This window comes from Leuresthes tenuis, unplaced genomic scaffold (assembly GCF_036924035.1).
Source record: "Leuresthes tenuis unplaced genomic scaffold, fLeuTen1.0.hap1 SCAF_8, whole genome shotgun sequence".
Lineage (NCBI taxonomy): Eukaryota > Metazoa > Chordata > Actinopteri > Atheriniformes > Atherinopsidae > Leuresthes > Leuresthes tenuis.
Window position 1 is genome coordinate 10,162,126 of NW_027325362.1, and position 19,962 is coordinate 10,182,087.

At 39.2% G+C, this 19,962-nt stretch overlaps 1 protein-coding gene across 2 annotated transcripts in view; it reads left to right on the forward strand.

The window, feature by feature from the left end:
* Nucleotides 1–10,212, forward strand: part of grid1a (glutamate receptor, ionotropic, delta 1a) — a 234,249-nt gene extending 224,037 nt beyond the window's left edge. The window contains exons 13-16 of one of the 2 annotated variants that reach the window (XM_072390774.1): nt 963–1,158; nt 2,354–2,520; nt 5,393–5,633; nt 9,372–10,212. In XM_072390774.1, the coding sequence (XP_072246875.1) occupies nt 963–1,158; nt 2,354–2,520; nt 5,393–5,633; nt 9,372–9,809 (1,042 nt within the window). In that variant the 3' untranslated portion in view covers nt 9,810–10,212. Of the gene's footprint in view, nt 1–962; nt 1,159–2,353; nt 2,521–5,392; nt 5,862–9,371 lie in introns of both variants that reach the window. The other variant, XM_072390775.1, reaches the window with a different exon arrangement.
* The last annotated feature ends 9,750 nt before the right edge of the window (nt 10,213–19,962 follow it).

Sequence of the window (19,962 nt, forward strand, 5' to 3'; positions counted from 1 at the left end):
AGTTTAGTTGAACAGTTTCTCATATAGTGACAAACCCAAATATCAGTTTTTGGGGTTTTTTTTTTACCTTTGAATTGTATCCTACTTTTCCAACTTCTTTATATTTACCGTATTAATTTCCCTTCAATATATGCTTCCATAGTGGAAAATAAGTCATAATGCTTGTGTAATTACATGAAAATGAGCTGTTAGACCAAATTAAAACAGAATATTGTACTTGATTAGGGAAAGCTTTTATAAAAGTGCTCAAGGTGGAAACCATGAAATATTAAAATGGGGGGAAAAAGAGGAGATAGACTAAAATTTTCAAAGATTTGGGAGGATTATTTGTTCGGGAGTGAAGCAAATCCACAGGACAGCATATTGAACATATCTACTTAATACTAACCAATGTAGATTAAAGTATACAAACCGGAGGCTCATGTGGAGTAATGAATGACAGAAACTGAATTATGTGCTACTGTGTCGTTCTTGATTTTGCTTCACCTGGATGTAAAGATCAACAGCATCAGACGACAAACAAAGACTCACAGTGTACAACCTTCCAACATTAGAATTATATATGTAGCAATTTAATTTTTCCACCTAGTAGTGCTAAAATACAAAAAAAAAACTTACTGATAATATACATGTAACTCAGATCACATTGGTGATTTAGCAAACTAATATCATAAGCAATCACGGTTTTCTCGGCAACTAAGAAACAGGCCACAGATACATAGGATGAATAGTATTGGGCGATTATTTAGTATTTATCATAATATAAAAGGCATCTCCCACAATTTAGGAATATGGTGGAATCCCATTTTACATGGATTAGCAAAAAAAATATATATATATATATTAAATGCTTAAACTGGTTGTTTTTGTGACTGAATAAAATATTTATATTCAATTGTAGTTTAACTGACGTTAAAGAACTGCTGTTTCATCTTTTTCTTTTTTTCTTCTTAAAAATCAAGGTCGTTCCAGGACCTGTCCAAGCAGGTGGACATGGTTTATGGGACCGTGAGGGACTCTGCTGTGTACGAGTATTTCCACGTAAAAGGTACCAACCCTTTGGAGCAGGACAGCACCTTTGCTGAACTCTGGAAGATCATTAACAAGAACAATGGCTTGGAGAACTCAGTTTCAAGCCCATTAGAGGGCATCAAGAAGGTGTGTGGTTATTTTGTTCTTTTTGTTTATATTCTTTCAAACTTGTTACTTGATTCAGCCCCTTAAAGTCCCCATCAAAGAGGTTATGGATTACTATTTGCTCTCACATATTTAGATATCTTTTTAAAATTCCACTGCGCCCCAATTAGTCAGCTCCATTCTCCTGATCAGGCACTGCCCACCATTCATTCCCACCACACATCACCTCTTGTGAAATTCAAAATTGAGAAAGCATTTTTTCCATAAAGTCTGCACATGCCAACAAATAGTTCTTGAGGAAATGCCCATCTATGAAATACTATAAAATGTAAAAGCATATATATTAAGCTGTCAGTGAAAGCTTCAGTCTCAAAAGAATCAAAATACCTGAAAATAATTACATGAAAACCATCTTTATTTCAAAGAGATTGGCTGTAAAACCATTCAGACCTGATGATAGTTAATGGTGCTTTTAATCTCTCACATGGTCTGTTAGGAACAAAGTGATAATTAACATTTTATTTTTCCTTCTAATGAATGTTGAGGTTTGTGTAATTCCAACATACTTTTTTATGCTATTTAATTCATCCTCTTGTCTCTTTAACACAAACACACAAATAGCAGAATGAGAAATAATCCTTAATTAGACAAATAACATATGCACTTGTCATTAAACAGCTTTACTGAGAAACTAATGGCATTCATTTAGGTAGGTAAGATTGCAGTGCAAGTATTTTAACTTGATGAGAAGAAGCTATTTAATTTTTCTTAATAGCTCACAAACAAAATGTAGCATGTTTGTCATATTAACTACAAGTTTGACAATAATGTAGGCAAGAACTAAAGTAATTTTAGCTTGGATTTAGCTGCGGTTGTGCAGCCTTCAGGCTGCAGAATGACCATTTGTTTAAAATATACTGTAAGTAGAGAAATGCAAAGCCTGAAACTACTTTCAACTTTGCAAAAAAAATTACCGGCTGGTTGGTGCTCAGAATCTGAGTGATCGAGCTGTCCAGATATTTAGCTCCTCTGTTTGGTCTACTGATAGCTTTTTTCCCCCAGAGGGACTCAATCCTACTTCACTGAATGTGGTTCCTTGTCATGGTAAAAAACTGAACATTTCTGCTCTTGTGTAGAGCAGCTTTAAACATGTCTTCATGTATCCATAATGTGCGTCTGTTCTCGTGTGGGTGTTGAATCCGTTTCAAATTTCCAGGCAAAGCGAGAGTCATATGCCTTTCTGTGGGATATGGCAGTTGTAGAATACGCCGCTCTGACAGACGATGACTGCACTCTGACAATAGCAGGAAACAGCATGAGCACCAGAGGCTATGGCATGGCCCTGCAGCATGGCAGTCCTTACCGAGACCTCTTTTCCCAGAAGTATGTATATTGGTATCAATTCAATACTGTTTGATAGAAATATATCGTAACAGTAAAGGAACCATCTTTCCTGATTTGAATATACCACCTGTAAATCATTTGATATATGAAATCTCATTTATTTCAAGGCGATGCTTTACTATATTGAGCGCAAAAGTACAAGTAAAAGCACAGTCTGCCTGAAGCCACTACTGACTCTCAGATATCCACTCAGCACAAAGTAAAGCTGATGCGATAGGGGACGCCGAACTAAGTCAGACATGTGTCCATTGATTGGTTTTAGGAGAAATCACTATGCTGCGTAGTGTCCCTAGTGGGTGGCAGAACGTGCTACATTGCTAATGATTGCATTTCAGTACATGGGTATTATCAGTGTACCACTACTACTGCACTGGCTTGCAAGAGCGAGGCATCTTCTCACTGTGCGGTCATGCAGAAGATATACTGGATGTGGAGCGACCCTCTACACACACTTTTGCACCTCGTAGGATTTAACCTCCCGCCCAAGCCAACCATAGCCTGTCCATGAACCTAGACATTGTCTTGGTGCTATAATTTTTATGGATCAAGCCCATTCTTAGTAGATTATCTGGGACTGCAGAAGCAGATCGAGACACTGAGCAGTATCATTCCTGGCCCAAATCTAATGTAAGCACTAATAACACTGCAGTACCACCGCTGCCTTCCCAAAAAGGACAATGTTGCCTGTGAGTCCCAGCCTAAGCCGCAACACCCAAGCTATGCTCCCTGCCAGTTGGCCTGGAGCAAAGGATCCCCTCCAAATGGACTGGATACCTTAAAGGAAGAAGGCACAGTCCCCCTAACTGTATACTGAGTGGAAAAGGGCTCCTCTGGCACACCGGGGGCATTCAGCTTCCCTTGGACAATGCTCCAGGTCAGCCAACTAGCAGTTGCTAGCATGCATGTGTGTGTGTACCCTCTTTGTGGGTCAGAGAACCGTTGCTATAGGGTACCAGCTATTCCAGGAGATGCACTGCATTTCCTCTCAGTTGTAAACACAGCTGTGGAGGGCAAAGTGGCAAAGTTTCAAAAGAAGGAAATACTGTCCATTATCCTGGAATAAACTTCCCAGGCACGGGCACAAGTTGGGACAAACCCTGCTTTCCCTTTCTGAGCCAACAAATGGTTTGCCAGAACATCCTTGAGGCCAACCAAAAGTCCTTATCCATGGTTTTAGCTTTAGCAACCAATGCTGCAGCCCTTTTACCTGTCAGCTGCCCCAGGTAACCCTAGGACAAACCTGCTCGAAAGGCTCTCTTCTTCAGCTTGCCAGCTTTCCTCACCACTGGCAACCACCAGCGCCACAACCTTCAGGCCACAGCTCTTGGAAGCAGAATCCACAATTGAGGTGAACATAGTCAGATTCAGATTCCATGTTTCCAATATCCCCCGGTATATGAGAATAATTCTCCTGGAGGTGCGAGCTAAAGATCTCGCGGACAGGGGCCTCTGCCAGACGTTCCCAGTTCACCCCCACTACCTGCTTAGGCTTGCCAAGTTCATCTGGCAGTCTGCCCTGCCAACAGATCCAACTCACCACCTGTTAGTGATCCATTGACAGGTCTACCCCTTCACCCGAGTCTCCAAGACATATGGCTGGTCTGATGGCACAACTACAAACTCTATCATCAACCTTTGGTCGAAGGTGGCCTGGTACCAGGTATACTTATGCACCACCTCATGCTCAAACATGGCATTTATAATGGACAATCCATGACTAGTACAGAAATCCAAAATCAATACAAAACTTGGGTTCAGATCACACCTCTGCGGGGTCACTCAATCATTGCCCACGTGGAATTGAAGTCCCCTAAAAGAACAATGGAATCCCCAGGTGGCAACCCCTCCAGAACACCACCCAGAGACTCCAAAAAGGCAGAGTAATCCCAACTACTTTTTTTGCGCATATTTTCAAACAACAGTCAGAACCTTCCCTCCTGCAACTTAGAGCCACAGTGAGGCGACCCTCCTGCTCACAAGGAGAACACCAACACCAAGGCACTCAGCCAGGGGCTTGTGAGAATGTGGATATGCATAGTCATATTATTTTCCAGTCCATACAGCTTTTTTCCAGAGGGAACAGAGTGACATTACTTAAAATGTTTTCGTTGCAGTCTTACAATTCTAAAACTGGTGCAGCAGTCTTTTTTTCAGATTACGCTTGTTGAGAATTTATGTTCAACACAAAAGACAGAGTTCTGACCATTCGGAACAAAACATGTTTAATCATTGTGTGGTTTTGGCTGCTGAAAGTATATCTAATTGTACTTTTTTGCTCTGCTCAACAACATCTATTCCTCACTTTACGTGCTCTGTCAGGGCAACTGCAGTATTTGCACCCTGGTTTCAGTTTCTTACACAGTTTAATACTAAACTCATTATTCATTTGGCTCTAATTGTTTTTCTTTGCCTTGTTTTCACAGAACTGGTCTTGCACTCCGCTGCTGTAAACTAAAAACTGCAGAGTTTAATGGCACTTTACCCTCTATGGTTCTTTAATGAGCTTACAGTCATTGCTAATAGATTAAATTAGCAGTGCAGTGCAGCCCCCCCCCCAACAACATTTATTTCATGAGCTCCACGGTGATATTTAATCATTGTTACATTATGATAGTATGGTAATTACTCATTCTGAGATTGATTTTTCTGTGTTTCCTTCATGTTTGTGTCCTAAAACTGACTTACTATTAAATTAGCTGCTCTGCTGTCTTTGTAATTTTAGTACTTAACATTTAATTTTAATCAGTGCTATGTAGAGATTTGTCTCATTGCTTATGGTGTTATTTATATGAAACTGTGTACCTACTGTGACAGCGTGTGAAGAAAAAAAAAAAGTCTTTCCTCTTCACAGAATTTTGGAGCTTCAAGAAAAAGGTGATCTTGACATTCTGAAGCAGAAATGGTGGCCAAAGAAAGGCCGCTGCGATCTGCAGAGCCACACAGATGCTCAGCCAGAAGGACGAGCTCTGCGTCTCCACAGCTTTGCTGGTGTGTTCTGCATCCTCGCTGCCGGGCTGCTGCTGGCTCTCTTGGTAGCTGCACTGGAGACGTGGTGGAACAGCAACCACTGCCGGAGAGAGCAGCCAAAAGAGGTGACCACTGACAACTCGTCGGGCCAGGGCCCAGGCCTGATAACCCAGAACCGGGCTATGGTGGCCACCACCGGTCCCCCTGCGCCACCAAGGCCCTGGTCGAGACCCAGACCCCCGGGCCCCCCGGTCCTGCCCAGAGATGCCACTGCCACACTCTACTTTATGGATCCAGCAGGCGCTGACGCCAGCCCCGATTTAGTAGAGCTGCAGTACACCCAGTTATAATAGGTGTGCCTTTGGTGATAGTCCAGACATTACGTGATCAATCTTCTCATTACTTCTCATATTGGGAGTTGTTGGGGGCTTAGCGACTTCTGTGGCATTTCTCATGCTGAAACAAAGAAAAATGATTGATTACAGCTGATCAGCTACGTTCATGAGAGAAGTGCTGCTGAAAACTTAAAAGTAAACACTTAAATTGTACTTCTGAGTCAGTAAGTATGTCAGTAGTACAATAGCTCTCTTTAGCCCATCCATTCAAGTCTTAATGCTTGAGATCTCTGACATAATCTTGCTGCTATCGACTGGGCAGCCCCCTCTGCATGAGGTGTCCAGACAACTAAGGCTTGACATGGATCCCTAAACTAAAGTGTGAGCCTCGACCTGTTTGTTTGACTTGACAGTCAAACAATACTGGATGAGAACACCCATTTAAGACACAGTCCTGTCCTGAAAACACTCAGTAAATCAAACTCCACCAACATTGGCTTTGGTTCACGGGAGAGTTTGAGTTACAGATGTTAATTTATATTTAAGGGTTTGCAGGCTGCTGCTCTCATAAGAACCGCATACTGCTGTCATGTAAGATTCATAACATCCAGCACATCTTGTGTTCTGTGCAGGGTGACAGATTAGAATCATAATTGTTTCAATATGTGTCTACAAACATGTGCTTCCACCAGACATTTATTTGAAATTATAAGACACTCACCCTCTGTAGGCTTGAAATGAGAGTCTGTTAGGTGTGTGAAAAAGAAATAAAAAAATTTACAAGGAAGTTAACGAAAAGCAGAATTGGCACAGGCCGGTTTCCAGAGCTCTGTTTTGTGACAGTCTTTAAAGCCTCAGTGCAGCTGTCCCTATACAATGTGGGATTCAACCATGCTGCTTACAGCGAACAAAAAGGTGCTTACAAATTATTTTGAATACATTTACAAGTATTTAGAAAATGAAACATTTAAATATCCCCTACAGACCAATTAAGCAAACAAAATAATTCAGACAAATGACTGATTGGGGGGCTACAGAATTGGGTGATAACAGCAGATTATGATACTGTGATCAAAGGATCGGCTACAGCAATAATCAACAGAAGGACTCAGAGAATATAATCTTATTCATGGAGCACACTTTGCTTGATTAGTGATAAAGGCTTGGAGGTTTCTTGGTTACAACTGAATACTAACCATAGCAGGTTTTCATATCTATAGCCAAATAAGGAATTAGATGAAAGAATACATATTATTTGGTCACTGATGAGAGAAATGAAAACATTTTTCTAGATTTTGTTTTTCAAATGTGTTTGCCCACTTTTGTTCTAAATAACTTAATCCTAAACCTAACTGAATTTGTGAAATTAAGTGAGGATTATTTTGACTAAATGCAGACAGGCTCAACAAACATTAATTCAAGTTTCTATTCTTCAGATTACACATTTTACAACTACCTTTCCAGCCTGTAGGGTATGGGTGATTAATGTTTAAGATTTGTTTTGATGGAATATCAGTTCAAATGGTTTTAATGCTGGCTTCCAAAATGCAGTATGTGGACATTATGACAGCTTTTTAAAGCAAAACCTCTACTGCAAGCCTGAATGCATCAGCCAAATAGTTTGACATAATGGGAAATGCTCTTATTTGCTTGTCAAGAGCTGGAAGAAAAGATCAATAGCAGTCCATTAATCTGTCTGTAAAATGAGAAGCAATTGGAGAAACATGGCTTTGAATAAACATCATAATCAAATTTAAAATCATAAGCATAGCTCTGATTTGTTGGAGTTACTTATGCATAGCATGTGCTGGTTTCCCATCACAGGCAGACTGATGAGAATCCAAGATGTTGTGTTCAGCTGTTAACAAGAAATAACTACAATCAGTGAACTTCCCCCACGAACTGTCCTGAGTTAGTCTATGTACTATTCAAAACTTCTAAAGATGACTGACTACATCCTGATGGGATGTAGCATTGCTAAGAGTGAAATGTTAGTTTGTTCCAAGCTTAGAAGCTTTGAAAATGATTAATACACCAAAATAGCCACTTTACCCTGGAGCCAAAATTTACACTGTGAGCATACTTCTAGCTGAAAGTCCCCATGTGTGAAAACAGGTTCTGATGTCACAGAATGATCCAAGTTTTAACAAATACTGCAATGTTGCCAGTGCTTTGGTAGCGGGATCTTTGAGTCTTGTTGGGTTTAAGGATGGGGCCTTCGTGGATCAGGCTTATTCATGATCAGATAGACATACAGGCAGTAGGTTTAGGCTCCTGTCATGTTACTGAGCAACTTTGAAAGATGTGGCTGAACAAATTGTCATTCTAAGGGAGGCGTGTAAATGTAATATTCATGTGAATGATGCAAAGTTGCACAGTAATTACATCATTACTGACTTCACCTTTCAGTGGTTTTAATCTTGTTGAATGAAGAAAGCCAATATAATTTCCCAAAATGTCAATCTATGTAAGCTATAACAAGTTGCAATTATATGTCAATGTCTAGATTCACAGACCATTTTGATTTTGCATCACTGATCTCCGGCAGGTGTTGAAGGATTACAGTGTGCAAAGAGTTTATAGTCCATTGACACATGACACAACAAGCCCTTCCCCAGAAGGGGGCATACTGACAGGCTGGGAAGAGGCCAAGGTCTAAACTACTTAACTTGATGGTCATTGGCTGGGCGGGGCAAGGGGGCCAGACAGGCGTAGACTAACATATCATCCGCCATTTCACCCCATGATCTGTCCTGTTTCTTGCTGTGTATTGTTGTCTAACTTAATGGGTGCATGACTGAATTAAATCCAAATATCAAGCATGGTAACAGTTCTATTTCACATCTCCTTTTTCTTTCCCATAGTTGTTTGAAAGAAAAAACACCTCAACTAACAAACTAATGTGTCTTCATTTTAATTTTGGTGTCTCCCAAAGTCAGATTTATTTATTTTTTTGTATTTGTGCATCCATTAGCACCCTTCTTGTAAACAGCTCGTACTACTAAGAGTCACCTGCTGCAGATGTGTTCAGACTGTGCTTAATATTTAAACACTCCTGCATGAAGTGGCATCTTTAAATTAAACTCAGAGGGTGTGGTATTACGTTTTGACACACAGTTTAGGATTTATTGTTTTAAAGGTAAAGTCTCTGTGTTGACTTCTTTAAAATTCTAGTATGTTAACATATATATTAAATGAAGCTGAAATAAGCCACTAATCTCGGCGTCGTTTAAAGTCAGAAACATTAGACATTCTTGATATGAAGATGGTGTAGACTGCATGTACTCGACTGAATATAACTGCTCTATGATCATAAGAAGCATTGTAACCTGTCTCTCTGTCTTCTTTCCCTCTGTATCCTCATCCCATTTCTTCTTTTGACCTCTGAATCCCTTTTTACTGTACATTCATTCTCCCTTATCACATCCATGCACTCCCCTTTCAATAAATCTTCTTTCCACTATTCTTTCTACTGCTTTCTCTTAATCCACACACACATTCTTTGGCACGGCCTTTTTTCATCTTTAGGACAAAGAGGTGAACCTTGAACAGGTCCACCAACGTCTGAACAGCCTCCTGGATGAAGACTTAGCCCACAAGCAGCTACCTGGCCAGTCAATCGAGATTTCTGCCCTTGACATTGGCAGGATGCAACCCAGCCAGTCCCTGGAAGCTTTGTCTGTCCGGGACTACCCAGCGCACCGGGGGCCACCACCACTCTCTGTGACCACTTTCCTCCAGGAGAGTCATGGGGCAGGAAGGATACTGGGAGCAGCCACTGGCAGGACCTTGCCCCTGCCCCTCAGCAGCGCAACCATGCCCTCTATTCGGTGCAAACACAGGGCACCCAATGGGGGTCTCTTCAGACAGAGCCCAGTGAAAACACCCATGCCAATGTCCTACCAACCAGTGCCAGGAGGACCCATCCCAGAGGCCAATGAGCCCAGCCATGGAACATCTATCTGAGCAGGCTGAACATTCAGACACTGAAGCTCAAACACAAAAAGGGAGAGTTGAAGGGAGAGCTAAACTGAGTGCCAACAATACAAGGAGATATAAATAAAACACTACAAAAGGGATTTTTAATACCAGTGATCAAGTCAATGAGACTTAAATGTACATATTTGTAAGTACTAAGAGAGAGAAGCGACATTACAAAGTGTATTTTGAATATTCAACAGTTGAGTTTAAAAAACATAAAAGTATTAAAAAAAAAAAAGTGACTGTTCGAATGGATTTGTAAATTTTGTTCTAAATGAATAAAGGTGACAATTCTTTGTGGTTGTTTTCTAAGTGCCAAGTTCAAAGATGTTTTCTTTCAGATCAACATTAACTGAATGTACTGTGAGAATTCATGAAAAAGACATTTCAAAACACATTGGAAGAGTTGATTTTGTTTCATATGAAAAAATAAAAAGTATAACAAACTCTCAGGTGTGTGCTTGAATATGTATTTGAAGTGTCAGTGTTGCCGCTGCATAACTGAAAATCGGGGATTAATGAATAGACTTTTTCCAAATACCTAATTGCTTACTTAATTGTCTGTTATTACAATGGGAAGAAGTTAATTGAAAGTTACATCAGAACTATTTAGAATATCTGTTTAAACTAAATGTATTTTGCAGATAAAGTGGCAGTGGAGCACAACAGCGGAATCTGTAGTTCCTGACAAAAGTATTAAAGTGGTTACCTCATGTTGCCTCACAGCCTATTTCTCGGTTTTCTCAGACATGAAGGCTTCCTTGCATGGTATAAAGACTCTTCCTTGTGCTGTTGGCGTGATCGTGCATGATGTCCATCTCTCCGATTGTCCGGTGTCTGTGTCGTCTCAGACGATCTCCAGCATTTGACCCTTTACAAAATAAAAGGGGTAGATATCGATGGAGGCAACTTGAAGATTTATTTCTAAACCAAAAAAGGATGAATTCACCACATGCTATGTTTAATGTTTGTACAATATATTTACCAGATCCAACAATTTAACACCCCAAAACAATGTTGGCTATTTTGCCAATGTTTAATGCAACTAGAAAAAGCTGTTCCTGTGAAACAGTAGTGAGAATGGTCATGAGCTGAATGTGATTAGTTGACCATGCTCAAAAAGCTGAAACTAGTGAAAATTTAGCAGAAATCAACTGAATAATATTTTAAATGGCTGCAGTGTAATATGTAGCAGGGGAGTGGAAGAGTGATGTCATCACAGTGATAGGAATGTTTGTAAGCAGCTGCGGCTTAATGAGCTCCCTCCCTGTATAACCTGCAGAAATGGCTTTTTTGGATACTATGACCTCCTGTGAGAAAACTGTAAGAGCGAGGAAAATAATTTGAAGACCATAAGAACCAGAAGGCTTTAAGGAACGCGGCAATGTAGGTTTTATTGGAGTGAAAGATTTTTTAAACGGCAGCGAATTGAACACAGTTGAACCTGTCTCTGGGGTCATACCAAACTTTCCATTGGAGTTCGTGAGAGAATTTGAAAGGTTCCGCTCGCTTCAAGGCTCATAGCTGAAATTCTGTAAATGTGAGCTCTTTAGTATTTATATCAGCTGAAAGAGGACAACTTTTCCTAAATTTTAAGGTATAATTCGTTTCTCTGTGTTAAATTGTATGAAAGTTAGAGGAATTTGTTTGAATATCAGAAAAAGTTAAAATGATCAGTGTGCCACTCAGCTAGTTGCTTATTCATACAAATCAAGGAGGAGCAAAAATGTTCATGTTTTTGAAACTGTCATATTTCAAAATTGGCTAAATATTTTAAAAAGCTGAACCATTTGGTAATAGCTGAATGTCTTGTGACCCGTTTAAAGTTTGAATGGTGTCTAGCTGAAAGTATGCTGAAGTAGTTAGATTGGAAAAAGGAGGAAGAGCTGAAAGCATTGCCCATGCATTTGAATGATGAGAAAATTTGAATAAAAGTATAAAAGTTATAAACACCAAAAGTCAAAGCTGGAATCACCTGAAAGAGTTTAACATTTTGATACCAAATTAGTTGAAATCGGTGTTGAGTATGTAGATGTAGTTCGGTTGAAAAGAGGAGAAAGGTTACATGCTGACATTTCAACATCTCGCCAGTCTGAAATGGGCCTCCGTTGGAATAGCAACATTTAATTTTCTATCAAACGTCCTGTCATTCCGATACTTTTTTCCTCCTATGGTTGGAATGACACTATGTTTTTATTTATTTATTTTTTTTAAACATATCGCCTTTCCGCAGTTCCTTTTAATAGCCTATTTTTTTTTACCCAAAACATTTAGCACTAATGATATGCTGGCACAAATACACCCTAAAGTTTGGCAGAGAGCAGTTTGCCTTTGTTTTGCGTCTGAATGAGTAAGTGGAGCTGTTTTCAGACGACATCAAAGCCTCAGACTTTATACGTGATTTTAAGGCGGAGGAAAACCACAACCTCACAAACAAACTTTAATAATCTGTTATCAAAATCCCCTGAAATTTCAAATATCAAAATACAGGTATTAATGTAACTTGGACGAGACTGAAACCGATTAAGCAGAAATACAGTGTCAGTCACGGCAGCCAGCTGGAGCGGAGCTCTCCACAGAGCATGCGTCTTTTGTAGGCTGGCATCATATGAAAAAGTAATAATTGCAATTACAGCCTAATTCCAGCGAGAACATCATTAACATGAGAGCATCATTAACATGCAATGACTGAGAATAAATGAGATGTCCGCTCCATGCGCAAAAAGTTAGAATAAGTTGGTTCCTTCTAGTCTAAACTACTATTATCTGGGGACTACAGGTCAGGACAACTGAACTGTGAACTAGTGTCTGATTACAACATTACTATCACTACCACTGACAAGTGAGCTCCTACCAAACACATCGTATTTAAAAAACTGCGTATATGGTATGCATGGTATGAAAGGGGCGTGCCAGTGCGCACAATCTCACTGCCCATGGATGTTTACATTTGGAAATCTGCATGGAAAGTGGCGGTGTGAAAGAGCCATGCGTAATGATTGCAAGCATGGACAACAGACTTCTTGTCTGTGGATTTTGCCGACCAAAATGTCATGTAGAGATTAGTTTTACATGTAAGGGGAGCTGACCATATAGCTTTCATCCACAAACCAATGTTGGACAGCCCGAAGACGCATGTGCCAGATGCAGAGAGGCATGCGTAAAACACCAATGTTGACCACTTGATGCTGTTTGTTGCTTTTTTCAGTTAACTTTCGTTTCTTTTGGATTTTTGTGCGTATTATGGAGTCATTTTGGTCCATGTTTGTAAGCCTTTTTTTCCTGGATTAAATTTTCGGAAGTTGAAACAAATGGCATCGGAGTGTGTGATTGAAAATCACCATGGTCTGCTTCCCGTTCAAGGCATCTCCTCCTCCAGTTGCCATGACTTTGTGTTTTTAATTACGCTCATCTGTAAACGTGTTAAAATATGTAAAATGCACGAACAGAAAGAAGTGGCTCACCTGTTGAATAACACACATTTCCTTATACGGAAAGCCTTGTCGGAATGGTGGGACATTTGCATGTCGAAATAGCGATGGTCTGGTGGGATGTTGGAATGGGGGGGTTGTCGGACTGGTGGGATGTCAGAATGGGTGTTGCTACCTGAGGAAATTTGTTCATGTTTTTGAAACAATATATATTTAAAATATATTAAAAATATATTTTTTTGAAAAAATATTTGAAGAAGCTGCACCAACTGATAATAGCTGAATGTCTTGTGACTTGTTTGAAGTTTGAATGGTGTGTCTAGCTGAAAGTATGCAGAAATGGTTAGGTTGAAAAGTGGAGAAACAGTTGAAATGTGAAATTTGCAGAAAAATGGCAGAAAATTTGAATAAAATGTTAAATATTTTAAAAAGTATAAAAGTTATAAACACCAAAAGTCATAGCAGAAATCTCCTGAAGGAGCTGAACGGTTTGATACCACAATGGTTGAAATTGGTGTAAGTATGCAGGAGTAGTTAGGTTGAAAAGGATAAAAAGTTTAAATTTGTTCATGTTTTTGAAACAGTTATATTTCCAAAAATTGGCTTAGTAATACCAATTGCACCAATTGGTAATAGCTGAATGTCATGTGAACCATTTAAAGTTTGAATGGTATCTCTAGCTGAAAATCTGCAGAAATAGTTAAGTTGGAAAGAGGAAGAAGTTTTAGAAGAATTGAAAGCACTTATCAGATCCGATTTATGGGACATTTTCTAAAGACAATCTGAACCTTTAAAGACATTAATTGAGGAAGGCAACGCACCATGACAAAAAAATATTTTTTTTCTGACAGATCCAAGTTCTTAAATTGGCAAGCGCTATAATGATACTCTACAAATAATTAACGACATTCACTAATGCAAATCATTGCTACAACAACTGAGTAACAAGAGAGAGCACCAGCGCGAAACCCAAAAAGTTTAATATAAAGTAACACGTGCATGGTCTCATCCCATGATAACATGTACAAAATACCAGCGCTCACTGCCATAATTTTCTAGCCACTGACAGGTCTTTTCAGCCATTTCTTCGATCTAATAGAGCACATGTTATACTGAGGGTCTTTTCAGAGTCTGGTTTGCTGGGTTGAGGTTAAATGGAGGCTTCAGGTTGTGGCAACAGACTTTTCCTTTATTCATTTATTAAACTATACAACAATAACATCTAGTTTTACATTCTAAATGTGTGTCTTTCTTATGTGATGCTGAACTGAAAATCTTTTTCACACTTGGATTACAAAAATGCATTAGTGACGTTTACCTATTAGATTTTCAAAACGTTAAATTTAAGCAACTGTCCAACACATTTCTCATGTAATTTAATGTGCATTCAAATTATGTTTGAATTTAAGTGAAAAATATTTAAATGATTTGTTTGATAGAATCCCAGTTAGCCATGTTTTCAAGTATCTCTGTTGTCAATCAATGTTACCTCCAGTCGTCAGGTACATGACAAATTCTGAGCCATGCTCTCTGATAAAACAGTCCTCACAACTCTCCTGCTGATTTCCCTGACCCATGTGGAGCTCACTGCTGATGTCTGTTTTTAAGATACAAGATCTCTGCACTAATCCTGCAGACTGCAGGTAAGAAATCAAACAACTGCTTGCAAGTCTGGTTTGCTGGGTTGAGGTGAAATTTAGGCTTCAGGTTGCAGCAATAGACTTTGAAAAGACCCTCAGTATAACATGTAAAAAACTAAAGAAAGAAACTTGCTCTGTTAGATCTTCTTGAGATCAGCCACTTCAATCTATCAGTGGCTAAAAAAGGCTAGTCTGAAAGACTATACAGAAACAATGATTCCAGCGGAAGAACAGGCCCAGACCACAAGAGCAATAGAAGTTGGGGTCTACCAAACCACCTCTGAGACAGTCCAGCAGATAGTAGCAGGGTGCCGGATTACAGGCAGATATGGCATACATGGCATGCCATAACCAAGTGGTGGGAATAGTGTACGAGAACATCTGTGCAGAACATAGATTGGAGGTCCCAAAGTCAAAATGGAAGATACCTCCAAAGGTAGTGAAGAATGAAAGAGCCAGAGGACTTCCAGATCCAGACTGATAAGCAGGGGATGGTTAACAAACCGGACATTGTGATGGTCAACAAAATACAGAAGAGGGCAGTAGTGATGGACAAAGCAATTCCCAGTGACAGCAACAAGAAGCTTGTAAAATACCAAGGGCTGAAGGAGGAAGTTGAAAAGATGAAAAGATGTGGGAATTGAAGGCAGCAGTTGTAATTGGAGCCCTCTGGACCATGACTTTTCCTTCTTTGTGGACATCAGTTATTTTAAGTCAAAGAGTGCTAACTGCACACTGCAGCACTTACACCTGGTTATTAAGATGAGATCAGAGTATTTTCAAAGCTTTGACATTTGCGTCACCTGACCTTTCCTCATGATCATTGTGAACAAGCAATGCCCTTAACAAGCTAATTATGGTCTGAGACTTAGGTAAAGTTCTTGGGGATCAAATCTCAAGTGCTCAACTTCTGCAAGGTGCTACTTTCCTTTTTTTTCCCCCTTTCTTATGTAGATATTTCAAAATATCTAGAAAAAAAATTTAAAAAACAATCATGTATAGCATTTATCTCCAAAGACAACGTAAGGCTGTCACAGATCCAACAATTCTGTCTGGTTCATGGTTTTTAAAGGATTGATGCTGTTGCCATCATCCTCCTTCTCAGTGGGACTATAACTGCATCCCTGCTTACACAAGTGGGAGGCTCTTCAATTTTCTGCATGTGGGCTATGGTCACTGTAAGTCATTGAAACACACTCTGGTCTGGTAAGATTACAGACTAGCACCTGGCTCCTATAATACACACAATGTCACCATCTGCTCATTTACACCCAACAAAGACTTTCACCAGGAGAAACAATGAAACTTTGTAATGGTGGTATTTCTTCTACTCTTGTGCCAAAGTAGTTCTGTTACTGATTTACTTGCTTAAAAAAAACAAAAAACAAACCTTCAATCTACCTTCAAATGTACCGACTTATACTTTTCTGATGAACAGGAATGACAGATGGAAAATTCCCTGTGTTCTTAAAAAAAAAAAATCAAATATAGCATGCAGTTCTCAGTACATAAAACCCAACATGATATTGGGATTTTATTGATCTTACAGAAAGAAAAAAAAAAGGTGACTTACTTCCTAACAATTCCTTCAGCATTGGACTCCAATGCAAGCTGGTTAAAGCGGGCACTGCCCTTCAATTATATCAGGCTAAATATTCTCCTGCATGCCTTTCTCTTCTACCAGCTGCCACTCAACATTTCATACATCATATTTGCCAGCAAAGACCCAGTGACATTAAACAGAGTCAATTATCACCCTAACATGCAGTAACTTTATTAGCAACTTAAACCACCAACTACATGCTCCACACATCAGACCCCCTAAAACAAACAATCTAAGAAAACATTGTAAGAAAACAGACTAGCAGCCTGTGTGACAACATCTGGTATGGGAGCACCACAACAGATTAAATCATAGTTAGTGACAGTGTATGACAAAGATAAAGGCTGTGTTGATGAATGTTAAGCTGTCTGAGCCAAGGCCAAAACAAAAGTTCAAACAAAAAGTTCATCTTACATTACAGGTGCTCTTCGGGACTTTCACTCACCTTGTAAAAGTCATTTTAAATCCTTTAAATCCGTCTGGCTGACACTTGCCCTCTATGTTTTTATATAGCTGATTCTTTAAGTTTTATCCTCTGAAACTTTAGCTTTTTTATGCCATTGTCAGTTTCACTTCTGTTGTGGGAATTTTGCCTTTTAATTTTAAATTTCTCTGTAATTACCATGATCTAACATTTAAGCAGTCTAATCTTTCATTTTAAATCATCCATTAATCCTCATTACAACATAAGTATTGATGATTTAATCATGCTAGCCCTCAGCCCTAATGCAGTTTTATTAGCTGCATGTATAATAACCAGCAACTGATTCATTAATTACCCCTCACTTTGACAGCTTTAGGGTTGAAAGCTAGTTGTGGTTGTGTTGATGCAGAGGAATGATCAGTGTTGTGGAGCTGCGTTCAGACTAGAGGAACTCTATACTAACCCCATATGGAGTTCTTGTAATCTGAAGATAGTTTTTTGCCACTGCCAGACCATTATCATCAAAATCTGCATTTCACCATGTTTCCATTGTCCCGTTTACCCACAAATTCAAAATAATACAACAAATTCCACACCATAAACACAATGTGCTTCTTAAATTTGAGAAAGGCTTCTTAAAGGCTGCCATTTCTAACATGTCACATCATCAAATCTTGAAAGCAATAGAACAGTCAGACTGTTCTAATATCAATGATCCTTGAAAGTCTTAAAAACACACTTGAAATTTTACAGAACAAAGGACCATATCCTCTGCATTCTTTGTGGTTGTCCAAGATGCCACAGACAGAGGATGCATCGACAAAATAAGCATTTAAATGAAGCCCTTCTTTTTTCTTTTTTTTTTTTAAACCATTGCTGCGGTCACTGTTAAATTTTTTTAAAATGTAAATCTATCAAAGAAAAGTATAAGCTGCCAATAGAAATGGTTTAGAGGTAGCCAGCTAGCAGCTTCCCATTTGCCAGCTTGTCAATTTTTCACCCATTCTGTGTAAAGGGTGTAACTGATGACAGGCTGTTGCCCTGACATTTACATTCATGTTAGAACTGTTTCAATATGTATTTTATTTTAAAAACAAGGAAGGACTTTTTCCTAGCCTAGTATATGACTTTGAAGCACTCATCCCTTTAAGAGGGTTATCCTTGACTTTGAGAAACACTACATCTTCTACTCCAAATCATTAGCTGAGTGAACCACATGCACACTGATGTGTCCAGAACTGATCTTCTGGTACAAAGCAGATGAGACAGAATGTTAGGAATTTGCTTCCATGTTTCTTTTTGTTGGTTTTGGGGAAATAAAAGGAGTAGGCAGATATGGCAAAATTACTCCAGTGAAAGGATTGTCTATGGGTCAAAGTCAATAGTAATGAACTTCTTGAATGGCAATATTACAAGTTACCACAAAAAGAAACTTGAATAATCTAATGAGTTATTATTAAAGCATGTATAAAAGGCCTTTTTATATGTTAGATGTAGCTGTCTACAGTGTTCTCTGCTTCCACAGAAACAATACATCGGCTCTGGAGATGATGCTGCATATTTATTGAATGCTGATGGGCTGAAACTTAGCTCAAGCTGGCTAGAAAAGGGAAAGGCTGACAATAACCTATTTTTTTTCAAACAAGGAATATACAGGGTGAAGAACCTTAAATGGCAAAGTAGCACTGATGCAAATCACAGACAACCGCTGCTCTGGAAAACGTTCATTCTCTTAATACTTCGTTTCACTCAATCACTAATATATTTTTCCATTTTGACTTCAGTCTTTTACACAGCGGAGCAACACTAAAGGGCCAACATCACCACAACCAAGAGCAGCCCACAGCTCAAGTTGTTCCAAATATGAAAATGCCCCCAAGTTTCGGTACAATGTAAACGATTTATAGATGTGGGTTTGTAAAGCGCCAACAGAGTGTAACTATTTTTAGTCCATTTCTGGAGGGTTACCTAACCTCTTCTTGAAATGTTGGTCCCACTTCACTGCACCGTGCCACAAATGCTTAACACTTCAAAAAGAAAGGAAGGACTTTAAAATTGCTCCCCTCAAGCTTGAGTGTGTACATGCACTTAGCATACTTAAACATGGAGAGCTGTCTCTACTTGTATGCATATTGAGACAGTGCCCTCATCACCTTTCCTGTCTCACAGTTGCGTCTACCAGTCCTGGATATGCTGCCAAGTGGAACTGGAAAGTCTCTGTGACTGTGCTTAAAGGAGACTGCTGACCTTGTTCCAGTAGCACTACTGAGTCCTTTCAGGGCTATACTTCCTGTTTTTGCATAACACAAACAATCCAGCCAACACTTTATGTCAAGACTCACCCGTTGTTTTTTTTGTCCACTTTAATAATACACAGAGGCCCTCCCTCACCTCAGGGGAAGAAAAAAAATTAAATATAGAGGAGGTACTCTGATTACTCTCATTTGATTTTACTATAGAGGAAAGCTTGAAGACCAGTACTTACATAAGGCTGTATAATTGCATAAAGGAGAGGTAGATTAATAAAGTGCACTGTGCACAGATGAAAAATCAAATAATGGACACATTAAAAATAAAACCACAATTGGCATCAGTTTGTCATACAGCACATTATCACAGGAACAGGGATTTTGTAATTACAACATTTTGCCGTACATGACTTGCATGAATAGTCTGTATAATTAGCTCATGTGGGCAGTATGCGACAATCTGCTGCAAAATAACTTCCATTCTCCCTGTGGGGAGATCACCGACTGTCTGTCCAGACTGCTACTGCAACCTTATTATCCATTCATTGAGCCACCATACATTAGAGTACAAGCAGAGCTTTCACCTTCACTTCCAGGGGAACTTTTTTTTTTTCTTTTTTTAAAACCCCAAAAACTTTTAAATTTTAAATATTTTTGTTAATCCTTACAATATTTCATTTCTAGCAGAAGAATAGCTTCACAGCATTATTCATCATAGAAAAAAATATAAATCTTCTCCATGATATACATTTATCTCCATCTCTATCTCTGAGTAACAGTGCATCCATCAC